This window comes from Hydra viridissima, unplaced genomic scaffold, assembly GCF_058129835.1.
Source record: "Hydra viridissima isolate aposymbiotic clone 2 unplaced genomic scaffold, HvirCarnegie_v1 scaffold_9, whole genome shotgun sequence".
Taxonomy (NCBI): Eukaryota; Metazoa; Cnidaria; class Hydrozoa; order Anthoathecata; family Hydridae; genus Hydra; species Hydra viridissima.
In genome coordinates, this window is record NW_028324308.1 from 3,453,315 (window position 1) to 3,465,000 (window position 11,686).

Here is an 11,686-nt window from a genome sequence, read left to right on the forward strand (position 1 = left end):
TATTGATATAGTTTCCTTCAGCCAACCTCATTGCCAACATTTTCTAACAAGTATTTGGTACCATTATTATTCTCCTTTTACACGTATCACTTCTTTGTATAACTGGAACTGTTTATTATTAAATGGAATACTTTTCTACTGTATCACATAAACGTGCCTTAATCAACAGCCTTTGATAAAGCTAGGAAGTTCGCATTCGCTAGTAAGCATTTCTAATGGCATCAAAATATGATATGTTTGATCATTACATACGAATTACAGGATGTCTTAAAAGACACACGTTTTCGCAATGTTGGTATTCAGTTTTCTGTAATAAATTCATTGACAAATATACTTTCACAATGTAATCTTTTAATTAATTACGTCCATATACCCAAGTAACTACTTTTGCTTGTTAAAAATTCGTTTTCATATTTGCAAAGGTTGCAGAGAATTAGATTTTTTATTTTAATTAGATTTTTCATATTTGAAGAAAAATTAGATTTTTTGAGAATAAGCAAGTTAAAACCACATTGAATTATAAGGATAAAAAGTATTCAATTCACAGTTTAAGTAAACATGTAAAAAAACATCGATTTTTTTGCTTTTATTGTAGTTGTATTGTTGTTGTTCTTGTTGTTATTGTTTTCTGGGAGTAAATGTAGTTTGTAACATTTTATTTTTTCATAAGCATTAAATGTTAATTTTAGGAACATGAGATTAACTTGTAATAATCATGTTGTTGGGTATGTTCAATCTTATTGTTGAACCATCATTCCTATCCTTGTTTATCAATATTTGTACAAAAATTTCAGTAACATGAAACCATTTCTTATAATTATGTTTTATAAGAAGATGGAGAAAGTAATAAAACGATTAAGTTAAAACAACACATAAAAGAAAATAAACAAGCGAACAAAATTTCATTAAAAAGAAATGTCTCAGAATATTGTTGACACTTCTCAGGTTGAAGAATTTTCTCACAGTTGCACTAACTTGGTAAATGAAAAAAAGGATGATGATCTAAACAAGTGGTATCATATCGACAAGGATATGATTCCAGCAAAGCTGGCTTTTCTTTTTGGTGGAGCAGAAAGATCTTCCGCTACACCTTACTTAGCTATCTTCTACATAAGCATCGGTCTTAACTTAAAGCAAGCTGGCTATGTCTTTTCTTTCTCTTATGCTGGTCTCATGTTTGGAAGCGTTTTTTGGGGTGTTTTAGCAGACAAAACTCGTGCTCATCGAGTTCTGTTGTTAATACAATACGTTTGTTACGCTATTTTTTTGTTGTCTCTTCCATTGGTCAGTGCACAAATTGGAGAGAAAACAAAAAATCAATGTCCGTTGACACCAAACATAGTTCCTATCAATAGCACGAGTAAAGTCTCAACGAACGACACATTCAGAGATGATCATGCTCCAGTGTCTTCAACAACGCTGACTTACGTTATGGCAACATTGGCATTTTGTACGGCGTTTTTCGGTGGAAGTATTTATAGCTATGTGGATGCAGGTGTTATTGGGAAGTTGAAGATGTCAAAGAAAAGTAAAGACTTTGGAAAGCAGTTCATGTTTTCTTCTGTCGGTTTTGGTTGCGCAACATTAATATCAGGAGAAGTGTTAGATATTTTCCCCAAAGCCAACATCTCATGTTATTTTGCTGTGTTCTGTGTTTCAGTTACGTTTCTATTGGGTTCCAGTATCAGTTCTCAGTACTTATACAAAGGTCTTCAAATGTCTTCTCGAAAAGAAGAAAGACTCGATACCTATAAAAAAGACCTTTGGCAAACATTGTCAAACTTTGAAGTAAATCTCTTTTTTTTCACAGTTCTAGTGAACGGAGTGTTGTATTGTATTTACCTAAACTATTTCTTTCTGTTCATGAAGCAGATAAACTCTCCGAACACTTTAATCGGATTGACAGTTGCTTCTGGATCTATCTCTGGCATTATTGTAAACTTTTTCAACGGGCCAATCATAAAGTTACTTCGGGGAACTTTTAACACTATAATAATGTGCACCTTGATCTGGTCGGCTCGTTATTTTATATTTTACTATTTAAAGAACCCTTGGCTTATCTTACCGCTTCAATTTATCTTTCATGGACTAAGTTTATCTTTGTTTTATAGCGTGAAGTCGGAGCATTTGAAAATCATTGCTCCGAAAAGTGTTCACACGACGATGTTTGGTATAGTCCAATGTTTACATGCCGGAGTGTCTATGGTCATAGGAAGTTTAGTAGGGGGTGAACTGTTTTTTTCAAATGGTGCACGAAAGATGTTTTTATTTACTAGCATATTTGCACTTACGTGGTCAGGTATTCTGAGTTTTTTCTTTATTACAAAAAAATGTAGCAATGAACAAAAAATCTGTGAAAAATCAAAGTTTATACCACCTGCAACTGAATCTGCAACTGAATCTGCAACTGAATCTGCAACTGAAAAAGAAACTTATCTCACTAAATTTTAAAAATTTATTACATTAAATGATTTAAGATAAGTAATAATGCTGTTAGATAAATCTTATCTATGTTTTTCGTTTTTTTTTTTTTAATAATTAGTTTCTTTTATATCTGTAGGAAATTATACTTCGTTTTTGCAATAATTTTTATATTTCGATTTGACAATAGTTAATGTTATTCAGGCAATCTGTAGGGAAATATATATCGTACAGATTGCGTGAAACTCAAAATGCAAAAAACAAATGACTGGGAACTTCTTAGTTAGATACAAAAGAATAATACTCAAAAGTTTTCGATGGGAATGAATTATACCCAGATTTTTTTTTTTTTTTAAGCAACATTTTAAAACTTTTCAAATAAGAATTTGTGTACACACAAAAGTTGGAAATTTTATATATATATAAAATTAATACAAAATCTTTAATTACATTTAAATTGCATGTCAAACAACATTTGAGTATCTGAGTTACATAAATACGCGTAACATGGCGTAACATAAGCTTTGTGCTGATACATGCTTAAACATGCGTTAACGCACTTTTAAGCATGTATCAGCACAAAGCTTATGTTACGTTTTCTGATTGTTTTACGCAGTTTTCAAATTTTTTGAAACTCGGAAAACAAACCGGAGAGCTGCTATTTTTTATCAGATCTTGGAAAAAGGGGAGTAAATCAATCAGAATCTGGTATTATTCAAACATTAAGAATGTCAAAATCGCATAAAATAATTTTAAAACTAATATTAGAACCTTGTGTCGTTCTCAAAGGAAGACAAAGCTGTTACATACTGCATTAAGATTGAAGAATTTGTTAGAAAGTTTTTCGCTAAAAGATCGCAATGAATTATCTGTTTAGAGGAAAATTGAACGTAATAACTGTAAAGAGTAGTTGATCCATGTTGACAAGATTGAAGAATTTGTTCCTGCCAAGTTTAAAGTTAAAGTAAAAGGCTATCAACTGTTTAAAGGCATTTAATGAGGTGAAAGGTAAATACTTGGGCCAGAAACTTGATTTTGATTATAAGGATGGTACAGTAATATTTGAGTCTTATCAAATATGTAGTTACATACAAGCTTAGCAAATAAACAGATCACATTTTTACAGTTCAGTTTGATTTTTTTACATTTTTTAATACTCAAATTGAGTTTAGAATTATTAAAAATGTAAAGACGACTGTTTTACTTAATACGACAATTTTTAGCTTCTTTTTGTCATTTTTTTCTTTCCTGCCTAAAGGGGCATTTAGAATAGTGCATTAAATGTTTAGGTAGCTTCTAACCTTTTATAAAATCCTCGACACTAAGGGCACTAATTTTGATACGCTGGCCGTCCTCTTGGTTGTAAGTTCTTGGATTTGATCTCGGAATTGAATGAAGCTGGCCTTGATCTTGGCTTAACGTCCAAGACCTCTTTCGTTTAGGAAACGGCCTAAGCGCAAAAACCATGATCTCAGCTTTAAATGGTCTTGGCTTTGACCTTGAGGTACTTGCTTTGAATGCGTCTCTGATTAACTCTACATTTTAAATTGGTTGTGCTCCTTGCTTTTTCTATTCTGACATCTTACTTTTAATGCGGTAAAATGTCAGAACAAAGATGTCGGAAGATAGAATGGAAAGAAGTATAAGCAGAAATAAATCAGCTTTAAAAACTGTCCGAGCGGAAAATTGTCAGAATGGGAAAACGTCTAAAAAAGCAAGAAACGAACTTTAATTATATTTGAAACGAATTAGCGAAATCGTTTTTCTGACTAAAACAACATTACTGAACGCTATTCGTATTGTAAAAAAATGTTATAAATACAAAAGTTGAAGTAAAATCGTTGATGAGGTGGGATTTTTACAGTTTCAATTTCATTAGTTTCATTTGTTACAAAGTATTCTGTATCTTATAATACAAAATATTCTGTAATTTATTACACTAATTATTCTGTAATTTGTTACACTAAATATTTTTCACAGTAAAAGCATAAATCTTCCATAAAAGTCAATGTTAAAAATTGTTCATTTCCCGAAAGCAGGAAATCATCAAGGCCCCAAGAAAAGAGTTTTGCTGGAACATTGTTTTAAGGTTTGGTAACAAGTGCGGGGCGCAAGAATCATCAAGGGGGATTAAATCAAAATTTCTAATTTTTCCTATAATAAAGGTTTTCAACCCTTCTTTAAAATCATTTTAAACTTGAGTTTCTCAGTTGCAAAAGCTGCTTGTGAAAGAGTCACCGTACAAAAATTATTACTGATATGTGAATTTTTCACATTTTTGGTCTCTTTTGAATCAATTTGATCCCAAGCTTTCAAGATGGCGTCTTTTGGATCTTATTTTTTTAAAAAAAAAGAAACCCGTCTTTGATCTTAGAGTCCGAAATTTCCCAAAAACCTCAATTGGATTTAATTCTGGGAACTGCGCCATTAAATGACTTCTATAGCAGAGGATCATATTTATTTTTACTTTGCTGCATCATATTGTCTTGATTTTTTTTCACTTGAATAATTCTTAAAAACTGTTTCAGTTTCTTATACGATCTTTTTCCAGGAATAAATTGAACTTTTTCATTATGATCAATTTTGCAATTCTCTTTACTTTTTTCCTTGATTATCTAAATCAACTGCCAATTTTCTTGTGCAATTTACTTTTTGTCGCGTGCCATTAATTTTAAAAAATGATTTCATTTCTATATTTTTTTATAACAAAACATTCAAAAGCTAAAATTTTTTTGTGGTCGAATATTTTTCTTGCTAACATTTAATGCAAATATAAATTTCAAATTGTTCTATCGAACAATCACAGAACGGCTGAAATATACCCATGTTCAAACTTATATATATATATATATATATATATATATATATATATATATATATATATATATATATATATATATATATATATATATATATATATATATATATATATATACGTTTATATATATTTATATACATTATTTATAACATTTTATACATTTTTTATAATAGTAGGAATTTAATTTAATCAAAATTCAGCATCCGTTATTTTCTAGGTCTATTAATTTTTTTGCTCACTACGTTTATATATTTTTTAGCAAACATTTCCACAAAATAACTTCAATCTTTCAACATGCAACTTAGAGGTTATTCTTAAGCAGTATATGTAAGTAGTTTTTATGTTTTTAGATGTCGCATTCTGATTGGGTAGTTGTTTCGGGTATTATCCGAAAAAAATATATCGGGTATAAACAAAATTACTTAACATAACCAAATGTTAAAGATGTGAGGTTACTTGTAAAAGAAAAAAAAATTAAGAAAAAAATAAAAATAAAAAACTTTTTTTGCCGTCAAAATAAAACTTTTTAGAAATAAATTTAGCAATGGCCTGAAGACCTCACCAAAACATAATTAACTTTGTAGATTCAATATTTAAAATGTTTGTAACACACTGGCTATAATTTCTAACATGTTATATAAATATGGAGATAACGCTATAGGATCAAAGGTGCTTACGGATCAACGATGTAAGTTCTCTTTTATATATATATATATATATATATATATATATATATATATATATATATATATATATATATGTATATATATATTATAGCTAATTTTAAGGTCCTAAAAATAGCCATAAAAATATCTTTATTTTATGCCTTAAAATAGGCATAAAATAAAGAAATATTAAAATTTACATACATACATTACATACATAAATTACATACATACATTACATACATACATTACATACATACATTACATACATACATTACACACATACATTACATGCATACATTACGTACATACATTACGTACATACATTACGTACATACATTACATACATACATTATATACATACATTACATACATACATTACATACATACATTACATACATGCATTACATACATACATTACATACATACATTACATGCATACATTACGTACATACATTACGTACATACATTACGTACATACATTACATACATACATTATATACATACATTACATACATACATTACATACATACATTACATACATACATTACATACATACATTGAGTTTTAATTGAGTGTTAATTCCACATATTATTATATGGAATATTTAGCGATTTAAAAATTAATACTTACAAGGTAAATCATTTTCACCTACTCCATTTAAGTATTAATTTTTAGTTAGTTAAAAGTTAATACTTACATGGAGTAGGTGGAGCTATTAAATTGGGATAAAAGTGGTATTGAAAGAATTAAAATTAAAATTTTATTATCGGGTAATATTATTACCCAATTTTCGGGCAAATAATTAGGGTAATTTTATAACCCGATTTACGGGTACTTTACGAGTAATTTTCGGGTTATACCCGACCCGAAGGCTGGGGTATCGGGTAACAAAGTTATTAAAATTACCCGTCTACGGGTACGCTCGGGTATTCGGGTTGGGTTTATAGCTCCCTACTCAGAAAGAGAGGATTGAAAATAACTGACGAAATTTTGAAAACAATAAAAAAGTCTTTCTAGGCTTCAGCCTTATTACCCTTAATGATAATCCACCTCTGCTCTAACATAATAGTTAGATTTACAACCAAATTGCTATACGTCTTTTGACAGTTTTAAGATAAATTTTTAACTAAAAGATACAAGAATTCGCTTGGCAGAACTTCTGCATCATTTCATTTTTTAAACTATAGAAAGCATACTACTGTATTGTGTCACTTTTCATAAAAATACAAAAAATTATTGAAAGTGTTTTTTGCAAGGATAAACAAACTGAAAATAGCTCAACAAGTATACGCAAAAAGAAAGCAAGAAAAAAGTTATAAAATAATGAGGTTTATAAGCAAATAAATTCGTAATACAATTGACTACATGAAACAAATTCATAATAAAATTAAATGAAATAAACATGACACAATCATGCTTATAATATTTTCTGAGAAAAGTTTTATGTCATTTTTTATCAAGGCTTAACAGTACTTCTTTCAGATGAACTGAAGATGATCAGATAATGTGCTCCTTGTTGCGTTCTTAGATGCAAACCAAGGTGGTATCATCCTCAGAAAAAAGCGGTATCTACATCACAAACAACTTGACGTAAGCTTCACGATTTAACAGCTAAGGTTCAAGTGTCAAAGATCCAAAATATTCTATTACGCGCGATTGAATGGTCAGTTTCTAAGTATACGTAAGCACGTGTATGTTTATATATTATATACACATTCTTTAGTTGCTACTGCTGTTAGATAGTTCAGATGTCCAGGCTTTTGAATGTCGAATGAGAAACTGACTTCTAACGTTTTATTATTCAGGAATTACTCAGAATAATGCGTATTTAGAAAGTATTCGCTTGGTATCTTCAGTTGCTGCTCAACTCTTCAACAATTATTTTGACGAACTCTAAAAAAATGTATAAAGAAAACACTACTCTCTAAAAAATTCATTTTTTCAGTTACGAAAGAAGACAGTTAAGCAGCAGTTGTAAATGAGCTTCTGAAGTTTAAAAAAATCTTCATTAAAAACAAAATTTAGAAAAGAATTCTTCTGTAATACCTTCATAATCGATAAATCCGTCGTTGTTGGCATCAACTATTGCCATAAACTCGTCAATTTCTTCTAACGTGCTGTGATTGCCGTACTGCATGAATGCATCACGAAGTTCTTTAGTACTTACTTTTCCGTCGCCATCGACATCAAATACACCGAATGCCTGTGATGAAATTAGAACTCAAAAAAATTAATTGTGTCCTTTTTCAAGACCTTTTTTTTTTAGTAGTAACATTTTGAATATCTTTATTTGTAAAGGAGGATGGCAGTTCGTTTTTTAAAGGATAAACAAACCTCTTTTAAATCAGCAGCGTCGTCACGTTTCTTTCTTAATTCCATTTGTTCTATGAATTCTTTGAATTCTATGACGCCATCATTGTTCTTGTCCATCTAAACGGAACGATGAGAAAACTTAACTTATATCAAAATAATAAGTTTTTTTTTTTCAAATGCAACATTTTGATTCATTCTGAAATTTCAAAAAAATGCTTAAAAAAAAGTTTTTTAAGGTAGTTAGTAAATTTCTAGGATTATCTTTTCTTTTTACTCAAAGGAAAAACTAATCAGACCTGATAAAATCAAACTAAATGATTTTTTGAATAATTGTTGAGTTTGATTTTATTATACTTTGACTCAAATTTCAGCGAAACTTAAGTTAAAATTGTCGTGCACATGCCAATCAGCACATCAAATACACCAAAAACGTTAACGAGGAGTGAACTTTTGTTAACGAGGTTTTGTTAACGTTAACGAGGAGTGAACAACGTTGTTATCATATATAAGGCAGAAAAAAAAAATTAAAAAAAGACTTAAAATTTCGTTAAATTCATTTTAAACTTTTAAAGACAATTCTTAAAATGTCTACACCAAATGCATACCAAAACTTTACCGTTGTTTTATTTTATCATCGCAAAAATCATTTGAGGTATGATCAAAAATAGCATAGTGGATTTGAGGTATGATAAAAAAAAAAAAAAACAACAACAACAACAGTGGATTACAAAATCATTGTAGTTTTATAAATTTACCATCACTGCAAGAAACCTCATTTAACAAAATTCAAAAAAAAAAAAATTGTCAATCTGTAACCCATGCAGCTAGTTTTACTTTCTCTCGATATGAAAATGGAATTTGAGATACAACTTTTTCTTTTTGATGGTTACATCGCAGAGAAGAGGATTTAACTCTTTAAATGATATCTAACTTTCATTACAAGTAACACCAGAAAATGCTTGGCTATCTTGTTTGCACAAAAAAATATAAAACCAGCGAGCTCTGGAAAGACTAGCTTTACTCTGATGAATAATTATGAGATAAAAAATATCTTAGAGGCAGTGGTTCAAAAGTATTTTTAAACATACAAAAGTAGGATCCATATTATGGAAAAGAAGTCACAAAACTGAAATGCGTTGGTCACATTCACAAAATAGTTGGAGCAGCACTAAAAAATAGTACAAGCCCTGTTAAGAATAAGAAATAGTACAAACCCTGTTAAGAATAAGAAATAGTACAAACCCTGTTAAGAATAAGAAATAGTACAAGCCCTGTTAAGATAAGAGGTGTAATGTGAGAACTATTTACTAAAGTAGTTTAAAATTTTGTACAGTTGTAGTAATACATGCGATAGGCTCAATGAAGTAAAAAAATATTTTTGACTTTTCTTTACAGCAGAGTTATGGACCGTAAAAGCGGTGTATTTTGGGGTTAACTTCAACCCCTAAGTTAATTATGTTGCAACCCCCTTGTGCATGGGCCCAAGTGTAAAAAAAATCAGTAAGATTTTGTGCAAAAGAAAAAGTTTAGAATTTTAACCATACTTTTTCGTCTACATTTTTCTTTTTTTTTTTTTACAAATAAATAATTTTGTGAAGTTGGAAATATTAGTAGTCTTAAAATTTTTTGTTTAATTGACAGAACGCTTAAATTGTATAGCTGACTTTCTGCTGTATTTAAAAAGCATTTAAGATCATTTAAAATGATCTCACGGCTGGCAAAAAATATTGGTAATGTTATACATAAAACTAAAACTTAGACTAAGTTCTTAAAACCTAAAGGTGAAATCATAAATAATTACGATAACAATTATTTATAATTTCACCTGTAGGTTTTAAGAACTTTACGATTTAATTTACTCTTTGGATTGTTTAACTTGATTTTTACTCAAAAAAACAAACTTAAAAACAAGATCATAAATAATTATGATAACAATAAAATAATTTCTATAAAGCGCGTATACATGTATATATATATATAATTAATTTTGATAAAGTTTTATATATATGCTACTTCATTTTTACAAGTCCTAAGAAATACAACACGAGGGTAACATTGCAATTAAATTTTTTTGCAATTCAAAAGCATTCCAGCAGGACTAATTTAGATTTAAAAAAAAAAACAAAAAAAAACCTCGTCATAAATTATCAACAATTTACAGTAAAGTGCCGAATTATGTCCCCTTCCGTACAAGTTCCCACCCCTAAAACTCAAATTGTTCAATAATCCTCTAGGGCTGACTCGGTCCTTTAACGCTAATTTCTTTCCAGCAGTTATTTCTGTTACAAGAAACTTTTAATAACCCTTTCGTATATTTTATGAAATCAAGCCCAAGCGTATTTTCTTTTTTGCTTAAACCCTTTTAATTACTAGTAATTGTATAATTTTGTATGAAGCTGCATAAAATCCATACTACAAAAGCATTACTTGTTAATTCTAATAACTTAAATAGATTTATAAATCTGTAAACGAATTTATGAAAAGGTTTGTCATGTCAGCAATATTTTGATTTAAAATTTTTGCTATAAAAGAATTGCTATAGCATATCAACACAATCTATTCAATATCAAAAAACACTTTAAAATATTAGTAACTTGTAGATATTTACGGGGCAATCATATTTCAGTTATGCACGGTACATACGATACATTTAAAAAAAAAAAACGATTTAAATAATCAATAATAATGTGTTTTGAGTAGTTAGGAGCGTTTATGAAAACGTAAGAACTAGTCTTCGATGACTTTTAGTATTCATCGATTTATTTTAGTTATTATATATTTTCTTTTTCAAGTTAACAGTGTTAAATAAAAAAACGTCTGAGTCCAGTTCGGAATATAAAAACAAGAGTTCGGTGATTCTTGCTATATTAAAAAGATCTTCTGTTAGGCCACTATTTTAAACGGTAGTTTGAGATTTAGAAACAAAAAAAAGGCTTAAAATTCTTTTTTTAATGATATTGATCAACTTTTTGCATTAAATTATTTATACATAATCACGTATTAATTATTCTATAAAAAATTTAATTAGGGATAAAAACAAAACCTGCCTACCCAACAACTTAATCCGCTCTTCAGCAGAAACGGATAAGAAAATTGACGCAACAACAGTTCTGTTTTTTTTAACGGCGGCAAAACCTGATTTACATTGGTAATGTAAACAAACGCAAGCACCGTTTTCATTTAAAAACAATCTGTTTAATGAATAAGAACGATTTTTGCAAATAGAAAGTTCTTTGCTGTAAAATTATTTTTCTTCGAAATTACTTACTCTCGCCTTTTTTCTTCACAAATAATAAGGACCCGTTTAACATTAAAGAATTTTACATTAATATTTTATTTAGTTTTTCAAACGAGGGCTATATTCATTTTCAAGCGAGGGCTATATTCTATGTAAAACCGTTAAATATTTAGTTCAAAAGGATTCTTTAAATTTTGTATTTGAACTTTTTTTAAAATTGAGCAAATT

At 29.1% G+C, this 11,686-nt stretch overlaps 2 protein-coding genes across 4 annotated transcripts in view; one reads left to right on the top strand and one right to left on the bottom strand.

Moving 5' to 3' along the window:
• The first annotated feature begins 774 nt into the window (after nucleotides 1-774).
• Nucleotides 775-2,686, top strand: LOC149883622 (major facilitator superfamily domain-containing protein 6-like). Its single transcript, XM_090099123.1, has one exon. The coding sequence runs from the start codon at nucleotides 916-918 to the stop codon at nucleotides 2,449-2,451; it is 1,536 nt and encodes a 511-aa protein (XP_089955249.1). The 5' UTR covers nucleotides 775-915; the 3' UTR covers nucleotides 2,452-2,686.
• Nucleotides 2,687-7,223: 4,537 nt separating this feature from the next.
• Nucleotides 7,224-11,686, bottom strand: part of LOC145186054 (calmodulin, striated muscle-like) — a 5,597-nt gene continuing 1,134 nt past the window's right edge. The window contains exons 1-4 of one of the 3 annotated variants that reach the window (XM_090098929.1): nucleotides 11,272-11,417; nucleotides 8,242-8,337; nucleotides 7,954-8,110; nucleotides 7,224-7,800 (exon numbers count right to left, since the gene is read on the bottom strand). In XM_090098929.1, the coding sequence (XP_089955055.1) occupies nucleotides 7,760-7,800; nucleotides 7,954-8,110; nucleotides 8,242-8,337; nucleotides 11,272-11,400 (423 nt within the window). In that variant the 5' untranslated portion in view covers nucleotides 11,401-11,417 and the 3' untranslated portion in view covers nucleotides 7,224-7,759. Of the gene's footprint in view, nucleotides 7,801-7,953; nucleotides 8,111-8,241; nucleotides 8,338-10,379; nucleotides 10,649-11,271; nucleotides 11,418-11,686 lie in introns of those variants that run through there. The other 2 variants (XM_090098930.1, XM_080062108.2) reach the window with 2 other exon arrangements.